The sequence below is a fragment of the Schistocerca nitens genome, chromosome 5, assembly GCF_023898315.1.
Source record: "Schistocerca nitens isolate TAMUIC-IGC-003100 chromosome 5, iqSchNite1.1, whole genome shotgun sequence".
Lineage (NCBI taxonomy): Eukaryota > Metazoa > Arthropoda > Insecta > Orthoptera > Acrididae > Schistocerca > Schistocerca nitens.
In genome coordinates this window covers 100,493,976-100,521,264 of record NC_064618.1, presented here as the reverse complement: position 1 = coordinate 100,521,264, position 27,289 = coordinate 100,493,976, and the positions used below count along the sequence as shown (strand labels likewise).

The following is a 27,289-nucleotide window of genomic DNA, read 5'->3' as shown; positions in this document are numbered from 1 at the left end:
CTTGACCTTGCGGCGATGATGACACACGCTTTGCCCAACGACTCACCATGCTTTTGTCCACTGCCAGATCACTGTAGACATTCTGCAAGCGCCTATGAACATCTGAGATGCCCTAGTTTTCCGCCAAAAGAAACTCGATCACTGCCCGTTGTTTGCAACGCACATCCATTACAGACGCCATTTTAACAGCTCCGTACAGCGCTGCCACCTGTCGGAAGTCAATGAAACTATACGAGATGAAGCAGGAATGTTTGAAAATATTCCACAAGAAATTTCCGGTTTTTTCAACCAAAATTGGCCGAGAAAAAAAATGTTTTGCATTACTTATTGAACTGCCCTCGTATTTTTATTTCATTACATAAACTATTATTTTTGAATGAAAATAGAAGGTAAGTGCATTCTACTCATATTAGTTAATGCTAACACTAATTTATTAGTCCAAATTTAAATCTGGTTACAAACCAGTGGTAATGAAAAAATTTTTCAGCATATTTCTGAATTTTATTTACTTGAGCACAATATCAAGGGAAGGACACTCATCGCATCTTTCTAAATTTCCTCTGTGCATTTTTGTGGGGGCTTTAGGTTGTACAAAAATCATACTCATTGCCCACAGTTTGATGTCTCAGAAACTGTATGATGACTAATAAATTATTGGACAAATTTTGTGCTCAGTAGTTCCTTTCAGGAGTCAAAATGTGTAGTACTGCTGGTAGACATGTATTGAAGTAGTAAAAGTGGCACAGTGCCTAGCTTTAGGAATGAGTTGGTATTTCATCGAGGAAGAGAGAGACCGCAGATGTAGCGATAATAGATGAGTCCCTCTCATTCTAGGGTTTGACTGACCTGTCATTCCTTTTTAACCTTCCTCAACCCAACCCTGTCCTCCCTAATGAAGGGGCTCTCCTTCTGAAAAGTAAGCAATGTGTCATTTTTACTTTAATATGTGTCTATCAGCAGTACTACAGATTTCACTTCCTGAAGACCTGCAAATATGAGTGATAATTTTGTTAGTATCATTCAATTGAATTTCCCTTTGATGTAAGTCGTGTTGCAACAATCATGTCCCCTTACAACTTGTTGTGCTGTACTATTGGTTGATTTGGAGGAGCAGACCAAACAGAGAGGTAATTGGTCCTGTCAGATTAGAGAAGGATGGCGAAGGAAGTTGGCCATGCCCATTCAAAGGAACCATACCATCATTTGCCTGAAGCAATTTAGGGAAATCACAGAAAACCTAAATCGGGATGGCTGGACACGGGTTCCAACCGTTCTCCTCCCATATATGAGTCCATTGTGCTAACCAATGCACCACTTCACTTGGTGTTGCTGTACAGTTCTGCAGTTCATTAATTTCTCCATATCTTACTGGCAACTGATTATAAGAAATAATCAACACTCTGCTCTATATATTTATTTAATGCTAGCTGCTGCTTGTGCTCAATATTGTTATGACAAGTGAGCTGTCATGCATCTAATAATGTCAGTTTTCTTCACACGTCTGCCTTTTTGGGCAAGCACAGCTCATGATGTATACTGCTGCTTGTATCCTACAGCCTCATCACACCTCCTTCCCCAGCTGCACCGATGCGTGACGGTGTGGCACGTGGAGCATCGCATCGCTTATGAGTGGAGCATGTGTGGAAGGGCATGGGCAGAAATGCACGTTTGTGCATTATGTAGGGTGGCCCATTCTCCAATATTACCCAGGATCTCCAGTATTATAGCAGTTTTTTTTTAATCCTGCCAGCTCCTCTATTGACTACCTCTCTCCTCTGTTTATTTCATCAATGATCACTGTCATTAAAGTTAATCCCATGTCCTGTTGTTGATAAGGGAAGTTCAGATTCCCTGACCAACAGATCTCAAAAAGTTTTTGTGTAATAAGCGATACTACTGTCAATGTATATCCTTTTTTTTCTGTTCGTGCTTCTTTAGAAAGAAGATGGTTTGGCTCAGGGGAATGCGAAAAGTGGAGGAAGATTGATGTTGCCTATGTGTCTAGAGGGGTTGTGAAAAATGGAATGTTTACTTGTTTCTGGGTCAGTACTGGAACCCACAAATATGCTCGCCTCGTACCAATGCGTACTGTTAGTGAATTTACACAACAAAAGAGTCTTGCACTCTAAAAACTTTCTATCAGTTTGTGATGTTACCCCAAAATATGATACCACATGACATGATAGAGAAAAAGTAAGGAAAGTGTGCCAGATTTTTTTAAATATTTGTATCTCCATTGTAACCCAACCCAAGAAAATGTGATGTACTTGCACAATAGAAATTTATTGCAACTAAATCTTCCTTAAACCTTCCTTAAAATTGTGGTCTGGTGTTCATCATCTTCCTTAAAACCAGGATCAGATGTTCATCACCCTAACATTATGCAACAAAGTTAATACATTTTTTATCATGGTTTATGTTCACTGACATAAAAAAGAGATTTTCCACTATGTCTCCATACCAAATTTCACTGAAATCTGTTCAGTGGTTTAGTTGTGAGAACATAACAGAGAGTGTTACTCTCACATTTTACAATATTAATGCAGTACAATGGATTAAACATGTTGAGGATTGTATAAGCATTGTATTCATTACTTTGGGTTTTATTACACAGACCATTCCAGCCAGTAATAACATTTTCACCAATATGATAAAGTTCAAAAGTCAAAGAGTAAAAAGCTTTTTCAAAGAATAAATATTGTTCACTAATTTGCATAATATTCTTCACATCAATATAACATCTTGTACTACAAACTTTGTAAAGTAACTTCCATTATTCCTCAGGCTTCAATCTATCTCCATATCAAATTTCAGTGAAATCCGTTCACTGGTTTAGTCATGAAAACATAACAGACAGTGTTAATGTTGCATTTATAAAGCTTTAAATGGTGGCATATTCTTTCCATGATAGGATTTTGATGGAATAAATCCTATATGCTGCCATAAGATAAGCTCAAGCTACCTATGAAACCATTAATAAAATTTGTCTTGATGATTTTGGAGATTAGCATATTGAAACAGAGAGACTCATCAGTTTTACATAACCCTTTAAATCATTATACCTTTTTTTCATGATCTGATTTTGATAAAATAAAGCCTCTAAGTTGCTCCAACCTATGCTTAAGTTATCTGTGAAAACTCCATGAAGATTCATCTAGTAGTTCTTGAGATTAGCGTGTTCAGACAGACTGACATGATGAATTTACAGTTTTATTATTAGTATAGATCTGACCATTCCATCAGTGTGCATCTCTTCTCTGTCCTACAGTTAACAAAGAGCTTTTCAAAGTGCTACTGCAGCTATGTCTTCGGGATGAAAGTACCTTTGGACATAGTGCCTTCTTATTCATTATAAAGTTTTTACGTACTTTTATTTGTATTTGATAACTTTCTGTGCACATGGAAAAGCAATTAGTAATAATCATTATTAAAATTAAGCCTGTTACAGCAGTAGTTTTTAAAGTTTTTGAGTCCACAGCTCCCTTGACCCGAAGACGAACACTTGTGACACCTTTCGCACTTGATATCTTGCTCCAAGTATGGGATACATAAACTTAAATTAAAAAAAAATGAATAAAAGTAGTTAGTTCTGTACTAATTGTTGACATACCACATTTTAATCAACTTTTAATGTAATTATATCATATTCTTGCAACAAAGTCAATGGAAGGGATGAACTTGTTTCTTCATCATTAGTTCTTCAAATCTTGGCATAATATTGGAATTGTGACGTGTGTGTCTTTCTCCACATTTATTCTTGGTCTATATTTTGTGTTGATGACTACCAGCACTGAAAAACCTACTTCAATATTTATCTCCTTCTAGCTACTCCTTCTCCAAACTCCAAAACTCAAGCAGTGATTTGGAAATGAACCTTTTTCAATGTGGAGTCTGAAGAAATATCAATAAATTACCCTTGTTCTTCAGTGGTAAATTTTGATGAAGATTCTGTATGGAAAAGATCTGTGATCCAGTTATGTTGAGCAACTTCTGGAAAGTGCTTCAGAAACTAATCAGTGAATTCAGTTCAGTGAGTCACAAATACAGAGCAGGAAAAACATAATGTATATCTTTCAAACAATGGAAAGTCCATGTTGGAATATCAAATATTATGAAAAGGATAGATTGCTACTCACCGTAAAGGTGACATGTCGAACTGCAGACAGGCACAACGGAAAGACAGTTACACAGAGCTTTCACCTGCAGCCTTCTTCAGAAAATAGAGGAAAACCCACACACATTCACACAAGCTGGCACACCTCACACATCCATGATTGCTGTCTGCAGGCAATCTGTACAGACTGGTCAGAGATAGGCCAGTCTGTTTGGATCGGCTAGAGACAGCATTCATATGTGTGTGAGGTGTGCCAGTTTTGTGTGTGTGTGTGAAGAGAGAGAGAGAGAGAGAGAGAGAGAGAGAGAGAGAGAGAGAGAGAGTAGCAGTCTATCCATTTCATTGTTGTTAATGTATATTTTTATCATCCACCTTTTCCTTCCATGGTAGTACAGTAGTTTCTTTCTGATAGGTGAAATTTTGTCTGCCAGTTGCAGAATGTTGGTCTCACTACCTTGAAGGGGTACATACGAGGGCTATCCACAAAGTACATTACATTTTGGAATTAAAAATAAATAAAGTATTGGAAATTTTTTTATTATATACAGATGAAAGCCACACTTAAATACTACTTTTCTACATAGTTGCCATTTAAATTAAGGCACTTATCGTAGTGATGGACGAGCTTGGAATTCCTTCATCGTAAAATTCGGCTGCGTGCACCTTGAACCACGTGGTTACCTCTTCTTGAAGCTGTGCATCGTCATCAAAATGCTGCATAGCCAACCACTTCTTCATTGCTGGGAATAAGTGGAAGTCGCTCAGTGCCAAGTCGGGACTGTACGGCGGATGAGGAAACAACTCCCACTTAAAAGACTGAGCTGCGGAATGCCATGACACCAAAATGGCTGCGCTAGCCCCGCCCCTAACGGACACAAACGAAAACGTAATGTACTTTGTGGATAGCCCTCGTACAATTAACTGAGTTTTTCCAAGATGTCACAAAGGTATGTCAGCTTAAAAACAAAGTCAGTGACTCTGAACTCTTGGAACTCATATGTTTCTGAAGAAGGTAAGAGTAAAGTTGATTCCTGAGTTTAAATACCATTTTCAAAATACTCCCGCATGAAAGCCAGAGTAACTTCAATAAATTATGGAAATGTAGGCAGCCTCAATATCAATGCACATTTGTTGAAAATGTATCAACTTATGTTGCCAACTTTTAATGAAGTTTACCTCTTTGAACACTGATTGAAGAACTTTGTGAAAGACAGAGCTTATGCATTTTGGTGCCAGTGCTTCTATGTGAAGAAAACTGTGTGTCCAAATAGCATGAGGAGTCTCTTTATGTACTAGAGCTTGTGATCTGGTGTAACAGACAGCCATATTATGACCTGCATTTCTATACACACCTACACACCTCTCCCAATTAAATTTGTTTTCTTCTATATAACATATTTCGAAAAAGTCTGTTACTTTTGTTCCAAGAGTTGTTCTCATGCAGAAAAGATCTTCTTGAAACTTATTGTCATCAATACACAGCAGTTAACAAATTACATGTGCATCATTTTGGTTGTTTGTAGCTTCATCCAACTAAATATCAAAGTCACTATTATCATGGAGATTTTCAACCAGCGTATCATTGCTGTCATCAGCCATACTGAGTATTAAATGAAGCAGGTTGTCTGACAAAAGCATAGTTGACAGTTGCTTGGCAGCTGACACCTATCATAATAGATACCACATCCAGCAGCTGGTAAAATTAAGTCAACCATTATGGTGTTAAGTTTCTTCCCCTTTGCTACACTGTAGGCAACTTTGTAAGGTGAAGGAAGAACCCCCTTTTTTAGGAATTGTACCATATTTAGATTTTGTTCTGTCATTTCTTCTAACTTGTAGGAAAGGTATTCCTGTGCTTGTGTGTTTTTTTACCAAAGCACATGGTTTGATTCCATATGTCATTTCATGTTATTACAAGGCATTTTTCAGTAGCTTGGACTTCAAAACAAATGACACACTCTGGTACACATGCAACAGAATTTCAAGTAGCTGTTATCATCATTTCCGCATTTTCATCTGTTCATGTCTTTAGAACTGCATGATGCACATGAAATACCAAGTTGTGTACTTTCATTTAAAATTTGTCCATGCTGACAGAGAAATACAAATCACAGAAGACAAAAAATAATTACAAATAATGTACAATACTGAACTAAAACAAATGATTCACACAGTACAATTTGAAACCCAACTAGTATGTTGCCATTAGTAACAACACATAGTTGCTGGCCCATTAAATATTACACTACTAGTGCACAGGCTGTTCCCTCACTCTGAAAGCAAATAAACCAAATAATTATTTTTATGACACCACTGCTACACCCCTACTTTAGGCCTTGTGGTTCCTGGGAGCTGCAACACAGAGTTTGAAAATGCCTGTTTTATGGGGAACTGGTAGAAAAAAACGTATTTGCACACAATAACCTAAAAGTTTACTTGTTTCTTAACATATCTGAATGAATTGGTGAAACTTTGCACAAATTAAAATTGTGTGCCAGATTGGGATTCAGGCCCGGGAGCTTTGCCTCCCACAGACTTTGCTCATATCAGCTGAGCTTACTGGGCATGACTCATGTCCCATTGTCTTAGCTTTATACTTCTGCTAGTGCTTCTCTCCTACTTTCCACACTTTACAGAAGTTCTCCTGTGTACCTTGTGGGACACTGCACTCTCTGCTGCAAAGTTCAAATTAATTCTGGAATTAACTGTCATACTGACAATACTTAAAATGTTTCTGTAATTTATCTTATGACCTCTGAGGCTAATTGCTGTGTTCTCTATTCTCAGGCAGCATTAGGTCCAGAACTCCATGCTCTTTCATGTGCAGCAAAGCCTTTAGCAAGCTGGACAGTGAGAGATGCTATTAAACAATGCATCAACATTTGTGGTAACTGTGGCTATCTGAAAGGTAAAAGCTCTGGCATTGCCTACCCATCTGTGTTGTTATAACAGAAATCATTTGTTAAATGTATTTTCTAGAACTGTACATCTGTGTCTTGAGGTTTATAGTTAAATTAACATAATTTTGCTTTCCAGCATCTGGACTTGGAGATATCCGCAACAACCATGATGCGAACTGTACGTACGAAGGGGAAAACAATGTTCTCTTACAGCAGACGAGTAACTGGTTACTTCAGTTGTGGAAGAAGAGTGAGGGAAGCCAAAATGTATTTGAAACGCCACTCCATTCCATCTCATTCTTGAAAGATGCAGAAAATGTTCTCCAAAGAAGATTTGTGGCTTTGTCTGTAGAAGAAACTGTATGTCCTAAAAGTAAGTTAACTCATTTGAAATACAACATGTATTTCTAGATTTAAATTAAGGTATACATGAAAAATTCCTTCTGAGTATAATCAGGACCTACATTTTATTTGATACCAGCATTAAAAAGTGGTACATGGTACAGGCTGTGTTTGATGAATAGCCAGTTACTATTTTTAACTAACTTAATCATTCCTGGACCATGCACAAATGGGTCAATCAACTCTGGAAAGTGATATATGGTATTGGAAACATACATCTGAATTTCTGGTGCATTGAACCAGATAAAGGAAATGAGTGGTTGTTAGATGCTATGCTAACTGGCATTTTGATAGCAAGAGCATCACCTTTTTGTTGTCAGAGCACAAGTTGGAGCCATTGATCTTTTTCATGAAGCTCTCCCACATTGTCTTCAGAAGCAGTTAGTATTGACATTGATCATCCATTTAGCTATATGCAATCCAGTATGGTCTTATATTCTGTGTGGTATACTACATCACTATTGTTCTATATACAGTTGGCATCCTGTTTTTAATTTCAAATTCTAGCCAACTGTCCATGCTTATATGATTACATGATTTTGTGAGTGCTTTGAATCTAATCCAAGTATGACCATTTTGTTGGATCTGCAGCAAAAACTATGCAGTAATTAAAGCAAAATGAAAGGATAATTTTAATCTGTCGCAATGCCAGCAAGAGTGACACAATGTCATCATTCAGCCAAATACACAAGGTTTGTCAGTTCATGACACGACTTACGTACCAAAGAAAGGCATAACTCTACAACAGAGCCTGAATTATTTCTGTTTTGAATGCATTAACTGTGGCAATCTGTGGCAATTATCATTTATGTAACATTTTATTAGATTTTGCAATTCATGCAGTGCTCTGTGAATGGGCTAGTTTTGTAACTTCACATGAAATGATCTCTCACTTCTTTCAGTGTTTCCACTAATGTTGAGGGTGGCTCTGATACTTCGTACACCAGGACTTGTACTTTTGACTGTCTTGATATAAATCAGTTCTGTTTTCCATCTTAATTGCCCCCTTAAAAAATAAAATAAAAAGAGAAAAAGAGTGAGAGAGAGAAGAGGGGATGCGGTAATCTATGAGGGCTACAAAATTATTTTGCAAGAAGTGATTATGGAATTTCTCTGAGACAGTACATCAAATTTACTGGAATGTATGTATGCTTATTGTCTATAAATTAATTTTATGTTTTGTTTTCTGCAGCATTGCTTTCTGCATATGAATGGCTCATCTGTTGGTTGCTGATATCGACAGAGAAAAAGTTGAATGAGTTACAAAAGGAAGGCGTAGACCAATTTGTTGCCAGAAACAATTCCCAAGTGTTTTATGCTCGAACGTTGTCTGTAGCATATGCAGAGGTAATTAAATAAACTATTTTTTTTGTAAGTTATGCAATAAAACAAAAGTGTTTTGTTCAAGACCATGAAATAATGCTGAACTGATTCATATTCTAAGTACCTTAAGAATGAGGCAGATGGCAATCTGCTTATTTCCTTTTTCTCTTGTTTTTTTATATGTCTTTCAATTTCAAACTACACAATCCCACATCCACGTCATCTCCAGATTATCTATGACAATTTGGAAAGTAGATTGTATTGTAACCACAATTTAACTCCACAGTTTCATCATCTAGAGTTCTCTCTAGTGGCGTTACCTATATGTAGGAACCTAAGCACCTACCTGTTCATCCTAAATCTCCTCCTGGGCCTCTTTTTTTCCAAAATCACTTGTTATTCTGCATAAAATTTTAATATTTTATTCTTTAACTGCCAGTCAGGTTTGGGTAGTTTCGTGCTTTGTCACTGGCATATCTGTCTTTTCTTTCTGGATTGGCACCAGTAGGCACTGTTGAGAATTACTGCTTCTTATTACTTCCTTTCCATTTTTTACTTTGGTAATTATGAAATAGTTAGAAAGCACCCTGTAGCAGAATGATCATTCATAGTTGCAGACTCCATCAGATTCACTTATCTAATGAGTCCTCTGAAAAAAATGCATATTTTAACATGTCATCAAAGTTTTGACAGAACTTAAAAAAATCCCTCATGTCGTTTCTTGTGATTGTAAAATTATTTGAGTGTGTGACAAATTCTTCATGGTAGTTCCATTACTTTTGAGTTAATGTTCCACACTAAGCCATGCTTGATCATATCAACAGTGTTGCTGTGGGATTATTAAAGCTTAACACTTACTCTCAATTTCAGTACCTAGGACTGTCATGTAGGCCTAAGCTCTGTTTTCATATACAGGGTGTCCATAATTAATGTAGAAGGAGAACCACTCCTCAGAATGATGTCAAATTTGAACAGCATATTATTGATGCAGGGAGAAACTTCATGGGAGAAAGAAAAAAATTTCTGATAGATAGCACTGTAAGCATCTTACCATAAATGGTATCAGCTAAAAATGACAGATGAATCACAATGTGATGGCTGTGGTTTGAGTTGCACATTACACCATCCATACTATTCAACGTGCATGACTTCACAAGTTCAGCAGTCAACACTTGTGGCACTGTTCGTTAGATAAGCTCATCCACGATTGCAAGGACATACCATGTCTGACAGGAAAAATCTGTTTTTAATTGTTCTAAGGCCAAAAATGGCATAAACAGCAAAATGCCATAAGCTTTTAATTGTATTAGCGTCAGAAACTGCATAAAAAGCAATATGACATTGGTTTGTAATTTTCCTAGGGCCAAAAACTGCATAAAAAGCAAAATGGTGTCAGTTTCTAAATGTTGTGAGACTGGAACAAGACATGTTCAATATGCTGTCCACCATTTCAAGCCACAAGTTGAAATGGAGAAACAGCATGTTCCACAACAGATTGGAGTGTCTTGGGAGCCACACTCAGAATGTGTTATGCAATACAAGCCTTCGGTTCAGCTAAGTTTGTAATTGGAGCACTAAACCAACATCTTTCAGATAACCATAGCCAGTATTCACATGGAATATGGTCAGGTGATCTGGGTGGCCAGGCTGTAGGGAAATGATGGCTGATATTTCATACCTTGAGTGTCTGGAACTTCTGCAGGGCTGTTGGTGCACAATTACATTTCTTGTTCTTCTGCTTTACCAGCATGGAGACAGTCATGTTGGGCATCTCTGATGTAAACAGAGGAACACCCATGTGCTTGCAGCACCATCTGTTTGTAAAAGTTTCATTAATTTGTTTTTTGTTCCATGATGTTCCACTGCATCAATAGTATGCTATTCAAATTTTATGTCATTCTGAGCAGTGGTTCTCTTTCTACAGTGTTTTAAAAATGGAACTTTAATTATGGATACCCTGTATTACATTATGTTTGATATCCAGTCATATTCTACTTCAGTTCCAAATATTGAAAAATATTCTTTAGATCTGACTCACTTCTCACACATCCAAGACATTTTACCCATTTTCTGAGCTTCATTAATACAAATATTCCAGTGATTCACAACAAATTTTGAAAAATAAACTCTTTCTTCCATTTTTCTACATCTACTCTCATATTCTTCAAACCACTGTGAATTGTATGACAAAGGTTACTCTCATTGTACCACATATTAGGGTTTCTCCTCATTCACATTCCATGTAGAGAGGAAGAATGACTGCATAAGTGATGTGAGTGCTCTGTAGTTAATCTAATATTGGTCTTCACAGTATCGTCAGGAGCAACACATAGGATGCTGTAGTATATTCGTAGATCCCTCACTTAATACTAGTTCCAAAAACTGTATAACTGGCACTCTGTAGAGCAATTTCCATCTTATCTTCAAGGATCTGCCAGTTCATGTTTCTTAACATTTCTGTAATGTGCTCCAGGAAGCCACACAAACCTGTCACCATGTGCACTGGCCTTCTTTGAGTACATTATCTTTTCCATTATCCTTTTTTTTCCTAAGTGGCCTACCAGGAACAAAAGTCAGCGAGCTGTAAGAGTGGTCTTCTGTGAGTATTCTGTTTTGTATCCTCACAGTTTGTTTCACCCAGGTATTAGTGTGAGTTAACTGATACCAGTTGTGACTCACAGATATTGTGACATACGGTGCTACATCTCTAACCCCCCCCCCCCCCCCGGGGGGGGGGGGGTTTCTGCTCTTTGGTGGGTTCATGCTTGGCCCCAGCCTTTGCAGCATCTTTTCCATTCCATGGTGCATGTCTATCCTCTTGCTATTCTTTGACCACTCCCTTGGGAAACAACTCTGGGGTGTTTTCCAGAGTGTGTTCCACATTGTCAGTGGCTGACACTGGAACAGTCTCACCACTGTTTTTTCGATCCTGTTTTCTTTCTTTGTTCGCCTCCTCCTGTCCGTCCTCAGCTTTGCCATTTGAGGTTCCTCTTTTTCTTCTTCTTCCTCCCTGTGTGCTCCTGAAGGCTGGCCCATGCACATGATGCATAACAGGTGACTAGGTAATGCATAAATCTCAGCCCCAGCTTGACAGGTAGAGTTCACACGTACCCCCTGGTACAAGCCAGCCCCAGGGAGGGTGATTTCCAGAGCTGCTACCTTCCCAAATTGCTGATTGGTCCCTCTGTCAAGTGTTCAGGAGATGTGACCTGAGGCGTGAATGAAGAATCACTGAAGGCGGGTGCACCCCCTTCTGAAGGGGGCTCCCTGTTGGAAGGAGTGTGCCATCAGAGATGCTGGAAATCGCGGGGGATTTTCTCGCAATGAGCCAATCATCTTCACATTCAATGTAAATGGACTGAGGCTAACAAATCAAAGACTCTCCCAACTGTACCAAGGTTCCTCTTGGTTTCCCGTACTAAAGATGGTCAGTCCTTCGTAATGGTAAATCCATTTATTATTCAGAAAGGGTTGGTGCAATTACCACCCATGTGAAATCCTGGTCTCATTTGTGCAATGGCACTTTGCTTTTGGAGACTACTTCTGTTTCTCAAGCACAACAAGTGCTTGCTGTTTCGCTCCTCCACAGCTATCCTGTTCATGTCAAGGCCATTCAAACCCTGAATTCTTCCAGTGGTATTACTTACACTAGTCTGCTTGATTGTCTGACCGAGGCAGAAATCCAAATGTACTTCTCCGATCAGGATGTCATTCTCATTCATCAGGTGATAAAAAAAATAAATGCATCCTTAGTGCCCACACACACTCTGTTTCTTGCTTTTGATAAAGTGGTCCTTCCGTCAATGATAAAAGCAAATTATGAAGTTATCACTGTCAGTTCATATATTCCGAATTTGATGCGCTGCTATCAGTATCATCTTTACAACCACACTCAAGAGTCCTATTGATACCCAGCCAAATGTGTAACCTGTGGCAGGGATACTCACGGGGGTGATTGTCCACCTCCTTCTCCCTGCTGCATCAACTGCAACGGTGACAATGCTGCTTCCTCCTGCGATTGTCCCATGCATCTCAATGAGCAGGCTGTCTATGAGATTCAGGTGAAGGAAAAAGTGCCTTACCCAGTCATTCACAAGTTACTGGCTAGTCGGAAACCCTGTGTTCTACCATCTGGCACCTACAGTATTGTTCTTGCTACCTCTCACTCCACGAAATACATGGCCAAGCAGACATGTGACCTCAAATTTAGCTCCATGGTTATGAAATCGCCATCTCCTCCTTCAGCTGTGCAACACGCCACCAAACTTTTGCCTCACGGGGCGAAGTCACCAGCTACACAACCAGCAAGCTGGAAAGGACAGAAGGAATACTCTTGTGAAGACTTACTACATCCCTCCAGCCAACCAGCATCTGACTCTTCCTCTGCTAACTGGAAAGGCTCGAAAAAGTCCAACAAAGGCAAACGGTCTTCTCCTTCACTGACTAAAAGATCCTCTTCAATGGTGTCGCCACATGATATGCTCGCCTGGCTGATCTCCATGTTCCGGTCTGCACACCAATCATTTTGCTGCACTGGGCTCCACAGGCCAACAGCAGAAGAATGCCGATGCTCCTGTAGACCTCATGGAGCAGGATCCACCTGCCTCTGTGCAGCGTAGCAGTGAGTCTTCGCAGTCTGGCACTCGGCACCCACTGTGGTGATATCCCTTCATTTTTTCTTCATCATGAGTCTCCTGCAATGGAATGCTCACGGTGTTTGATCCAACAAAGAGGATTAATGCTTATTGGGCAGCTACCTCATCCATTTCTGCTGCTCAGTGATTTCAATGCACACCATTCCCTTTGCAATTCTCTCAGAACCTGTCCAAGAGGTGCCCTCTTGGCTGACCTTCTCAATCAACTTAACCTCTTCTGCCTTAACACAGGAGCACCCATGTTCCTTTCAGACTCCACACACACGTATTCCCATTTGAACCTATCCTTCTGCACTGCCCAGTTTGCCCATCATCTAGAGTGGTACATCATCTCTGACACATACTTGAGTGACCATTTCCCATGTGCTATCCTTTTGCTGACTCCTATGTCAACCATGTGCACGTCTAAATGGCAGCTTACTAAGGCCAACTGGAGGCTTTACTCCTCCTGGTGACCTTCAGTGAGCAACAATTCCCCAGTTGTGATGACCAGGTGGAGTATCTTTCAAATGTTATCCTTACCACTGCAGAACATTCCATTCCTAGCTCGACCTCTTTACCATGTGTGTCCCAGACCCTTGCTGGACTGAGGCACTCCATGACACAATTCACGCACGGAGGCATGCTCCCTGCATTTTTAATCAAACTGCATTCATTATAAAAAGATGCATGCACAGTGTCGTTGCATTCTTCAGGATAGCTGAAAAGCTATCTGAATTTCATTTACTAGTTCTTTTAACATTTCCACTCCTCTTTCGGTTGTGTGAGCCAACTTCCGACAGCTCTCTGGTGCCAAGATCCATTCTCCAATTTCCAGCCTGAAAGCAACAGATGATGTCATCGTGGACCCTATTGTTATCTCCAGGACCTTTGGCCACCATTTTGCAGAGATTTTGAGTACTCCCACTGTCACCCTGCCTTCCTCTACCAGAAATGAGTGGACGAGGCTCTGGTGATACCCTTCTCTTTCTCCAAATCATGAGTGCTACAATGCTGTCTTTACTATGAGGGAGGTAGAGCATGCTCTCACTTCATCTTGATCTTCCACCTCAAAGCCATACGATGTTCACATTCAGATGTTCCAGCACCTTTCTCTTGTGGGCAAGCACTTTTTGCTTGCTATGTTGATAGGCCTAATGAAGTTGAAACAAAAATACACACATAGCATATCAAACCAGATGCCATTAGGAATATTCAAAAAGGTAACTATATGTTCTTATTGCACTTGAACATAAGTAGGTTAAGTTCAAATTACACAAATGGCAGAGAAACTAAACTTAACGACTTTGCAAATCATTTTGTTGGAAATACCAAATATCAAGATTGTATGCTTATGAAGGATAGTATCAAAATCTTAAATAACCTTTTGTAGAAGTAATTTAACACAAGGAGGATTGTGCATACTAGTGGAAAGATCAATGGAATATAAAGCAAGACTCGATTTCGATTCCCTTAATGAAGAATGTGTATTTGAAAGCTGCTCCGTAGAGTTAGCATAAAATATTGTAATTTTATCTGTGTACATAATTCCGTGCGTTCCAGTGTCTATTGCAAAAACTTCAAAAAGAAACCAAGAAAAGAATCATAATAACCACTGATTTCAACATAGATCTAGCCAGTGAAGCCAATAACTCAACAGAATTCATTGATATGATTCAAACATCGGGTTTCACAGCAAATTTTACTGATTTCACTCGAGTAAATGAAGTGTCTGCAACATGTATAGATAATATTTTAACCAATTACACTTATAATGAGGCAAATAAGTTTTGTTTAGATTTAGGACTTTCTGATCATTGCGCTCTGTTTAGGGAGTTACCAAAAACAATAGAATCTTGCACAAAAAAAACCTACACCAAATGCCAGTTCAGCAAAGATAATATAAACTTATTCTGTCATAGATTAAATAAGGTGGAGTAGTCTATAGATCATAGTACTTCATGCTCTGAAAATTTTGCTACTTTTCTGGAAAAATTCCTGCTCATTTTTAGTGAAACTTTCCCCCTTACTGTACATCATAAAAAGTAGGAAATAAAGTAAAGTGGATTACTGAAGGAATAAAAATCTCAAGTGCAAGAAAAAGACAGCTACATAGGGAACTAAAACATAATAAAAGTCCTGATTTTGTTACATATGAAAAAGATTACAAAAATATTTTTAAAAAAGTTGTAAAGGCAGCCAAAGAGCTAGCAAATAATAGATTTATATTGGATAGTGAAAACAAATTAAAGGCATTATGGTCAGTGATCAAAGTTGAAACAGGTGCCACAGGTAGAGGCCACGATATTTCTGAAATCAAGATAGAGGATAAAACTATTGTAAATCCTGCTCAAATTTCTGAATTGTTTAATGAATTCTTTATAAATGTAAACAAATCTAATGTCAATGTAGCAGAGTAAGCAGGCACAGTAAATTTCTTCAACGGTGAGCAACTTGATGGTGAATTTTTCTGTACCTTTACAAAAACTACAGTAAAAGGTATAGAAAATGTGATACTGTCACTAAAAAGTAAAACATCAGCAGGATGGGATGGAATGCCAACAAAAGTGTTATAAACAGTCTCTAAAATAATTGCACAGCCACTAACTACAATACTTAACCAGTCCCTTCAAGAAGGTTATTTTCCAGGAACATTGAAGTACGCAGTAGTTAAGCCACTATTCAAAAAAGGCACAAAAGAACACATGGGAAACTATTGACCAATCTCTCTTCTTCCATCACTGTCAAAAATATTTGAGAAGGTAGTCACCATACAAATTCAAAAATACATAGAAAAATTTAAAATAATTTCAAAAAATCATTATGGATTTCAAAAAGACAAAACCACAATATCTGCTATAAATAATTTTGTTGATAATTAGCTCATCTCTAGACAACTCACTGCATGCCACAGGAATTTTTGTGACCTATCAAAGGCCTTTGATAATGTGAATCACTCCTTGCTACTTTGTAAACTGGAAAAGTATGGAATTAGGGGCATGGTATTAGAATGGTTTAAATCCTATCTAACCAACCGAAGACAGAGTGTGGTTATAACATCAGAGAGAGGAACTTATACTTCAGAATGGAAAACCATTTCACAAGGAGTACCCCAAGGTTCTGTCTTAGGTCCCATTCTGTTTTTGTTGTACATAAATGATCTGCCACTTAATATTGAGTGTCACTCAGTTTGCAGATGACACATCTTTAATCATTGAAAGTAACATTACAGATCAGATTCCACAAACTGTATTAAATACTCTAGAAAACTTAGATACCTGGTTTGATTTAAATGGATTAAAATTAAACATGGAAAAGACTCAGTTAATTCAATTTAAAACAAAACAATCAAAATTAAATGATATTCAGGTCAGACACAGAAACCAAGATTTGCAGGAAGCTAGGTGTGTAAAATTCCTAGGAATCCAACTAGATAAAAATCTATCATGGGGGTCACACATACAATACCTTGCAAATAAATTAAATAGCCTAGGATATGCAATGAAAATATTGTACAATGCTATCAGTGTGGGCACAAGAAAAGTAGTATATCACAGCTACTTTGAGTCAGTAATAAGATATGGAATTGTATTTTGGGGTGTCTCAAACCATATGTGTTGAATACTAAAACTTCAGAAAGCCATCACTAGAAATATGTAAAATGTAGGGCGAAGAAAATCATGTCACCCACTCTTAAAAAATCTGAGTATACTAAGTGTTCCCTCATTATACATATATGAGCTGATTATCTTTGTACATAGTAACCCTGATTTATGTGTAACAAATCATGTTCAACATGATTACAACACCAGAAATCAAAAGAATTTTATGCTGCCCACCCACTGTTTAAAACTTTATTCTAAAACTCCAAATTATATGGGTATGAAAATTTATAACAAAGTGAAAGGAAGAGAATTGCTCAGCATAAATTTAGAAACACTGAAAAAATCCTTATATGAGAAACTAGTGCAGAATTGTTACTATTCAGTAGAATTCATAAATGACAACCTGAAAATTTGAGCAGGAGAGAGCAAATACTTAGGACTAATAATGTTAAAAGTTTGTTACTTTTGAAGAAAAATTATTAACTGCTTAATTAAGTAATTATTCAGTACTGTATATTATATTACTGATATTATAAGGAAAATTGTAAACCAGTTTTTGTGTTTTGACGAGTCTCCTGTACTTTTAAGTCAATGGCTTGAAATTGTATGTAATGAGACAATAACCTTCTACTTCTACTACTACTTCTGCGTACAACCCCATCTGGGCAGAGGACACGTTTCCTGGACACCGGTATGAAGCCACTGTCATACCATACCTAAGCCCGGTAAGGACAAACATCTTCCTTCTAGCTACCACTTCATTTCTCTCATCAGCAGTGTGTGCAAGGTGATGGAATCTATGATTCATGCCCAGCTGGTACGGTGGCTTGAGTCTTGCAATTTACTAACCACTGCACAATGTGGCCTTTGAGTGTGGCAATCTGGAGTTGACCGTCTTGTCACTTTGTCCACCCACGTCATGAATTGTTTTCTGCAGTGATCCCAGACTGTGATCACATTCTTCGATTTTGAGAAAGCCCACAACACCTGCTGAAGGATTGGTATCCTCTGTACTCTCTACATGTGGGGCTTCTGTGTCCGCCTGCGCCATTTCCTTCAGGCATTTTTAAAAGACCAAGTCTTCAAGGCTTGTCTGGGTTCTGCCTTGTTGGACACCTTTATCTACAAAAACGGTGTACCTCAGGGTTCTGTCCTGAGCATTGTCCTCTTTGCTATTGCCATTTACCCTATAATGGCCTGTCCCCCACCAGGCATCTCCGGCTCCCTTTTCGTTGACAATTTTGCAATCTATTGCAGTCCTCCATGGACTTGTCTCATTGAGTGGCATCTTCAGTGATGTCTTGCTTGTCTTTACTCATGGATCATTGATAGTGGCTTCCTTTTTTCCCTAACAAAACAGTTTATATGAATTTCTGGCAGTGCAATTGGTTTCTTTCACTGTCTTTACGTCCTAGGTCCTTTGCTCTTCCATTCATTGAAACTACAAAATTCCTGGGGCTCATGTTGATAGGAAACTCTCTTTGTTCTTCCATGTGTCTTAACCTGGGAGCCCACTGTATGTGATCCCTCAGCATTCTACATGTCCTCAATGGTTCTTTCTGGGGTACAGAGCATACCACCCTCCTCCATTTGTACTGTGCTGTTTATACAGGTTCCTGGTAACATTGGTCTGACAGGAAACAAGGCCGCTGATGCTGCTGCCAAGGCTGTGGCCCTTGTAGCTCAGCTCACTAATTCTTATATTCCCTCAGATAATCTCTGTGTTGTCAGGTGTCAGCAGATGGCTCATTTTGGCATCACCACTGGTCCTCTCTTCATAGGAACAAGCTCCAGGCTATTAACCTCTCCCAGCAGGACGACCACCTCTCGGCCCTCTCACCATGAGGAGGTCATTTTAACTGGGTTGCATATTGGGCACTATCTCTTTAGCCATTGCACTTGTTCAATGGTGCTTCCCCACCACTTTGTGTGTGTTGTGACTAACTTTTAACTGTCCACCATTTCCTAATGGAATGTGTTTTATTAATTACTTACATTCCTGTTTGTGTTTGCCATCTGAGTTATCAACTGTTTCAGTGAATGATGCGTAGGTTGTTGAGCAATAAGGTGAAGGACATTTAATTTTTAGTTCTAGACCTCTGTTTCTCCATGGTGTATTTTATAGACCTTTCTCCATGTCCCTGTTTTTAGCTGTCTTCTCTTACTTCAATTAGGATTGACATATAGTCATTTTTAACCCCTCTGTATCTTTGTGTACTACAATTTTGACATGGGCAGGTATGACCCTAGTTGTTTTTGCGCCCTAAAACCAAACAAAACAATATATTTCTAAATCTTGTGAAGTGCACAGTTTTACAACTCTGGACAATTAAAGCAAATTACTAATCTTTGAAGTAGACTCGATATTTGTGCAGCATTGTTCAGATGGTATTTCATTGTAGCTCACTGCACCACCTGCGGAAAGTCTGAGGATACTATTAATATTGTCTACCACATCCATAATATGCAACATTAATAGTAAGGATCCTAGCACTCTTTCCTGAGATATACTTGAAGTTACTTCTACTCCTGTCTGTGATGCTTGGTCCGATATAAAATGCTGCCTCCTCTGTACTGAGGAATCTTCATTTTGGTCACAATGTACATTTGTTGGTATATATGATTATACTTTCATTAATAAATATTGACATGGAACTTCTTCAGACGCCTTTCAGGAGTCAGGAAATACTGCACCAACATGATGGCATATAGCCCTTGCTTTCAGGATGTCGTGTGCCTAAAGTGCAAGTTTAGGACCCAGTTTTTGTAATCGGTGCTTGTTGTCATGGAGGAGGTCACTTTATTCAAGAAGCCACATTTTGTTTGAGGTCCAAATAAGGTCTAAAATTCTATGCATGTCATTAATGTTGGACAGTAATTTTGTGGATCACTTCTCCTTCTCCTCTTTAATACAGGAGAGTCCTGTACTTCCCTCCAACCACTGAGCACAATATATTGTTGAAGGATGTAAGATATATTATGGTATATTAGCAAACTCAGATGCTAATTTTGTGTACAATCTACCAGGGATTCTGTTGGGCCTGGGAGCATATTTATGTTTTAACTGTTTTGGCTATTTCTCAGTGCCACTGATACTAATATTTATATGATATTGCAGTGCCCCTGCACGAATGTCAAAATGAATGGGCACTGCTCGTGATAAGTGGGAAATTGTGGTTAGAGCCCTGGTCCAGCACAAATTTTCATCATCACCATTCCATTCTACAGCTGAAGGTTGTCCATATTCACAATTGCAAATACGTTTAATGTTCTAATTGTTATATCAGTCATCTTTGAAGTGGTAAAGAGTGAAACTGGGGCACTACTTCTGGATCCTCCTTTGTGAAATACATTTGGAAAAGGAGTTCAGAAAATCTGCTCTTATCTTGATACTCTGAGTTACAGTTCCTGTTCATCCATGAGAGTCTGGAGACAAATTGTGATGCCACTGGCAGCCTTTACATATGGGTACAATTTCTTAGAGTTTTTTTAGAGGTCCCTTGATAAAATTCTGTTAACAGTAGTTGTCAAGGACTTCACACATTGCCCTTTTGACAGCCAAATCCATTTCATTTAGAATCTCTATTTATAGCTTTACATTTGTTTTGCACCTACTATTCAGCAGTCACCATTTCTTTAGAAGTTTGTTTATAGAAACTGTATACCATGGAGGATGCGGTGCTCTGGTTAACTATTCTTCTAAACTTGAGCCTCAGTTCCTCTGTATGCTCCTTCCCAGAGCTATCTCATTTAAATTCTGCATATGTCTCTTGAGTTTGCTACCTGATCATGTTTCATGTATCCCACAGTATTTCTTCAAGGCAAATGCTCGACATTGTCAGGTGGTGGCGGTTTGTTACTGCTGGCAAGTAGCAATTACTGATGTCTGCATCGTGATAGTTTGTGATGAAGGCCTTAATTGAAAGTCACACATGTGCAATAGAGTTCCTTGCAATGAGATAACAGCAGCATATTCAGAGCCCTCTTCTGGTAGCTGGGCTGTGGCCATCTGCACATGCACCATGTAATCAGAGCAGCTGTCAACTGTTGGTGTGGTTGAAATGCAAACCAAAATTGTTAGCTAGATGTTGCAGTGTAACTGTCATTGGTCAGAAATTCTTGTGTCTGTATATATCTAATGGTAGCAAGTGCAGGCTGAACTTAGTTGCAAGTGTGAATCTCTATTTATGAGATTACCCATCATGTGAATATGTATTACCACCTTTGTCATGTAGCCCTGGAAAGACTAAACTGAGGATATAATCTTCGTCTTCACATATATTGTGCAGTATCTTGTTGTAAAGCACTGTTGTACTATTCCAGATTTATGCAGTTGGCCCAGATACATATGATGATGGTGTTTATTGCATCTGTCTTGGACGATATATCTAAACAAAATATATCATTCTACACTCACAAGGAATATTGTACACACGTTTTTTTGCTAGGCTGAAATCATCTTTGACAGGACTTAAATGTGTCCTCACTTTTTCTGAGGGACGAAAGACACGTCTAATGTTGTGTCTCTTGAAGGCTTTTGTGATAGTTGACAAAATATGGCCAAAGTACTGCAATAGTAGTGGATTCTTTCTTTATTCATTTTGTTGCCTCAGCTGGATTTATTTTCAGTAGAATGTGTGATGGATATCTCTTTCAGAATAGTCATTCTGTCAGAAAATTGTGCTGAGGTGTTGAACCTCACTCGACAGACTGTCAGGCCTGGACACCTGCCCGCTCAGTGAATCAGGGTGCACAGTACACCGTCACATGTTGCAGTGTAAATACATAAGTTAGGGTCAACAGACTAGCACTACATGCTGTGCCCCAGTGTTCCATTGGCTTTCCTGTGTACCAAAATGTCCATAAACTGTTATATACTGTCTTTCTCCATCTCTATTGTAGACTGAATATTTGGATGGAGTGAATTTAGATGTTGCAGAAATACAGATAATGTTTTGGTTTCATGGGGCCACACAACAAACGTAACATCCACAGATCATCAAGAAACAATAACTTTTTTAAAATGGCTGGTTTTAGATCTTTCTCTTCAAAATCTTCTACAAAATAGTTGGCCACTATGAGAGGAAGTGGGCTTCCCAAGGTGACTTTGTGTACTTGTTTATAATATTTGTCATTGAGTAAACTTGCTGCATATTGCATATGAATTGCAAAGAACCCTTTAAAGGCAGTATTGTAGATAAAGATACAACATCAAAACTAATTAAGAGATCTGATAGTTGTAGTATGAGTGTCTTCAGTAAAGCCCCGCCCCCACTTACCCCTCTCTCCCCCTCCCGAGTTCCATATGTGGTGTTCACATTTCCCTACTTGGTCACACATGCACGAGTTTCAAATGAGGCCTCCATAACAGACTGTCACAGAGGGGGCACTGGTAATTGGTATGGTCAGCACCCATCATCTGACAATGTTGAACAATTGCCTTGAGGAAATATTGTGGGATACGTAAAGTGTAGGATGTAGAACACGTCCTGAAGAGTTAAATCATTTCTAATTCATAATTGAAACATGGTCCTTCTCCTCTTTGGTAATCATTATTTTATTATTATTGTTTTGTTCTGAAGACAAATGTCCATTTGTTCCACAAGCCAGTCACTCAGGCTCTCTGCTGCCACCTGTTCACATCTCCAGACCAGTGAGCTACATATTTAGCTTTACTCATGTTTTAGTAGTAGTATATGCCTTAAATTCTTTGCTTGTTTTTCAATTTTCTGCTAAAGACAATTAATCTTGTGTTTTGTAAGTGTAAATGCAGGCAGTCTGTAGCACAGTTTTCATTTCTTCTGAATAGTCAGTTACTCAGCTCAGTAAGGTATCAGTGCACCCATGGGTGACACATCAGGAGGGTAGCAAGTTGCATATTTAGGTTTCTGTATGCTTTTTACTACTTCAGGAGAGGAATTTGTGGTGGGCCACATTCAAACCAATCAGAAGACTGATGACTCAAAGGGAAAAAAATCAGTTAGTTTTGCTAGTAAGGGTTGGATGCATGCATGCTGTCTGCAGACACAGGAAGAGCTGGCTACAGTTCATAAACAGCTGCTGCACTTCTGGCTAGTGTCAACAATCTTCATGCTGCTGCCTTGGGGTGCAGAAATAGTGAAAAATTTGACACATTGCATGAGACACCCCAAGTGTCACATGTTTTGTTGATGTGCTGTGCTGCTGAGGCATTTCTTAGTGTACTTGACACAGTGAATCCATCTTCACAGCAGGGTGAGGAGCGGATGGTAACGTGTTCTTGTCACTCGAGGTGGAAGGTCAATGTGGAGGCTGGCCATCTAGCCTCACTTATTACTTATTTGTCCTATGACTGAGCAGATGGCCATTCCTACATTAGAGTTCAAGCAGGCACACATGGCCGTGGGTTTGCTTGCTGTTGGCAGCTCCAATGTTAAGCGTGTTCTGGATACCCTTATGAAAGTAACATTGAGGGGTGGAAAGAAAGCCAATGTGCACTTGGTATGTTTTCATGGGGACCTCATCCAAGACATGGAGATGGCCTTGCCTGCAGCTAGCGAATCTACAAGTTGTGGCTCCTGTCGGCATAAGTGACTCCTTTCATGTGGGTTCTGGCCATCCTCAGTTCATACATGCAGGTGGCAGAGGTGGTGAAGGCTGGTGGCCTTGCATGTAGGGTGCAAACCCAGCTTGCAGTTTGCAACATTGTCCCCAGAATTGATTTGGGTTCTTTGGTGGAGGGCCTCAGCAAAAGGATTTGTTGACTCTGTGATGGTCTTGCCTGCAGATTTTTAGACTTGTGTTATCAGCTGAGGGATTTATAGGACTACCCTTGATAGGTCAGGGGTGAACTATGCAAAGGAAGCAGCCACTTGTGTAGCAGATTACTTGTGGAGTGCACATGAGGGTTTTTTAGGCGATGCGGTAGTTTGGGGATACGCTGATGAACACTCACCAGTCAATACGTAGCAAAGAAACCTGGGGCATTTTCAGAGTAAAGACATTTTGACTGTCAAAATTTTATCAGTAAATTGTCGAAGTATTCATAACAAAGCTCCCTAATTTACTGCCCTCCAGGAAGGTTCTCATGCTCAAATTATACTGGGGGCCAAGAACTGGCTGAAACATGAAGTAGAAAGCTCTGAGATATTTAGTGAGTCATGGAGTGTGTATTGGAAACACAGATTAGATGCCATACGAGAGGCAATGTTTATTGCAGTTGACAAAAATATTGTGTATTGAGGTCTAAGTCAAAATTATCTTGTCACATATAACAGGTCTAGGTGAAACCAAATTAATCTTTGGATGTTTTTACTGGCCACCCAATTCTGCTGTGACAGTTCTAGGATCATTCAAAGAAAGCCTATGGTCTGTACCATGTGAATACTCAGATCATGCAATATTCGTTTTTTGAGGTGACTTTAACCTACCAAATATATGGATTCATTGAAGGGGGGATATGGTCATCCAGTTTTCTGAAGTACTTGGAACACATTTTCTGAAAACTGTCTTGAGCAGCTAGTTCGGCAGTCCACACACAATGGAAATATCTTAGACCTTGTAGCTACAAACAGGCTGACCTGATTGACAGCACCAGTATAGAAACTGGGATTAGTGATCATGAACTGATTATAGCAACTGTGGTTAAGAAAGTTAATAAATCAGTCAAGAAGGGTAGGAGAGTATTTCTGCTAGAATGAGCAGATAAGCAATTGCTAGCATCTCACATAGACAGTGAACTGACATCACTTAGTTCCAGAAAGACGGAATGTAAGGGACTTATGGGCAAAGTTTAAGCAGATTGTAAATCATAATATGGAGAATTATGCGCCTAAAGTTTGCATCATGTAGGAATGTGGCCCAATTATCAGCCATTCTGTGCATCCCCCTACACTAGCCACTGGCAGCCAATAATATTCATTCTCTTTCTGAGTGGCTAGCAGTGAGTTACAGCCAGACAGAGAGAATCTCTCTCCTGCATGCTGTACTGTTGCCATACTTCGCTCCAATTGAATTATTCATTCAACTGTCAGTTTTCTTGTTTTCTTTTTTTTCTTGTGGGAGTATAGCTGTGAATGTGGACATTTGAAGATGCAAGAAGGGACTCCAGAACCATGTGGTGTCATCAAGAGAACTGTAAAGAGAATTGTAAACAAAAGTGTCAGAACTGTAGGAACTGTAGAAAAAGTTGGGTTCATGTCACCTGGAAAGCGTTGAAATTGCAAGGAACCTGTGACACAAATGGATGGTTTTAACAACAATGTTTTAAAGTACTCCATGTGAATGATTAATGCCAGACATCAATAAAGGTGTTATAGTTATGCAGGAGAAAAATGGCTGCAATGGTAAGTGCTTCACCAATGTAAAGAATTTTAAAAGATGTTGGTTCCAGATACCTAAAGAAGAGAGCTTTTAGTTCAAAGAAGTGACACAGGTGCAGCACAAACTACATCCCAAATATAAATATTCATGATGCAAGAGAAGGAGGTTGATCAACAGTGTATTACCTTGATGAAACGTGGGTCAATTAGAATCACTCCAGGAAGATCTGCTGGAAAATGAGTGATGTTACTGGCGGTTTTTAAAGTTCTCATAGGAATAGGGTTTCAGATAAGTATTCTGTGTGCTGACTTTTCTTCTGGTTTTGTTTCTGAGAATAAACTTGTATTTACTTGTAAGACAAACAGCAGTGGCTACCATTCGAAAATGAACGCTGTCAGTTTCGTCAAGTGATTCACAATTCTTCTCATACCTTGCTTTGAAGTTGGTCACTGCCAGTTATAATTCTACTGTTTCAGAGAAAACACCAAGTACAAACACCAGAAAAGTGGATATTTTTTCCTGGTTTAAAAATAAAAATATTAAGAACAGTATAAACCGGACATGTGCCGATCTCCTGCATCTTGTTAATTTATAAAAGTCACGTTACAGAATGTACAAACTTGACTTCCTTGCATGTGTATGGGGTAACACAGTTTTGCATTTACCCATTTGTTGCTGTCAGTGTAGCCTCATCGAATTAATTTGGACAAAGGTTAAGGCTATGTGGGAGAAAAAAATGAAACATTCAAGACAACATACACTGAATCGTTTGTGCATGAGGCAATAGACACCTGTAATGTGAGCACAGTCTATGTGGCATGCTGAAAAGCTTCAGACAGAGTAATTTGACAGGGAAGTGATGATGGATATAAGCCTTGAACCTATCGTCGTAAATTTACAATCAGATTGTTTGGAAACAGACTGAAATAGAAGTGACGATGGTATTACAATGTAGACTTTGGAACAAAGTAATAATATTTCTTAGTTTTAAAGACTCATGGTTTAAAAAATGTGTTTGTCAACATCTCAGTTGCACACATAATAATTAGAACTTCTGGACTTTTTGATTAGGACTTTGTATCTTTTGAATTATGCAGACTATAATGTTCAACATAATGCCCAAAGAGAAGTTAAGCTTCTCCGCCATGTTGTATGCTCTAATAACATGCAAGAATGCAGCTTGATAATTTTGTCAAAAGTCTGATATTTACTCATGTAAACCCCTGTCATTTTGAAGGCACAAGCTGGATAAGGTCCTAAAATGACAGTAACTGTTACTTGTTAAGATATTGGTGGTTTTCGACATTATCGGTTAGCATTCCCTGGAGTTATTCACAGATGATGGTTAATTGTTTGCTTGTTCAATGGATTATAACTTTACACTATAATGCCCATTAACAGTGAAAAATATGACAACTTACTGACCATTTTTATGACAGTCTTTTTCATTAGTCTTTTCTACCAGTAATTCTTTTTTACACACAGTGATTTTACTTAACTACAGTCACACACACACACACACACACACACACACACACACACACACACACACACACACACACACACACACACCTACCTTATACATATTTTTAAAAATTCTATTGAATAGAAGCAGTTGTCAAGCAAATATAACAATTTCGGTTTGTGCTTGAAGTTAATTTTGTTATGTGTTAAATTTTTACTTATAATACAGTTCAAATTGTAATAAATGATAATTATTGCAAGCAGTTTCAATGATCCTGTCTTTAGACAGTTGCCATTTTGAGAAAAATTGTACTTCACATCTTCACAAAACTGTGTCAGCTGTTCTCGCCTCCTGACATCATGCAGAGTAAATCTGTGGAGCAGTGGGCACAATGTTGTCAAGATGTGCATTAATATTCCTCTCATGATGATTGATCGAAATTGGTTTTAACGTTTACTATTCTCCTCATATATTTGAACATAATGAGCCTGACTGTTGTCCACAGCAGTGCAGTTAGGCAACCTGAACTTTGTTTGCCCACTCTC

The 27,289-nt window shown here is 38.8% G+C and overlaps 1 protein-coding gene across 1 annotated transcript in view; it reads left to right on the top strand.

Annotated features, from left to right (window-relative positions):
• Positions 1-27,289, top strand: part of LOC126259366 (peroxisomal acyl-coenzyme A oxidase 3-like) — a 290,296-nt gene that overhangs the window by 216,369 nt on the left and 46,638 nt on the right. The window contains exons 9-11 of the mRNA XM_049956106.1: positions 6,902-7,022; positions 7,151-7,387; positions 8,609-8,763. Of these exons, the coding sequence (XP_049812063.1) occupies positions 6,902-7,022; positions 7,151-7,387; positions 8,609-8,763 (513 nt within the window). The remainder of the gene's footprint in view (positions 1-6,901; positions 7,023-7,150; positions 7,388-8,608; positions 8,764-27,289) is intronic.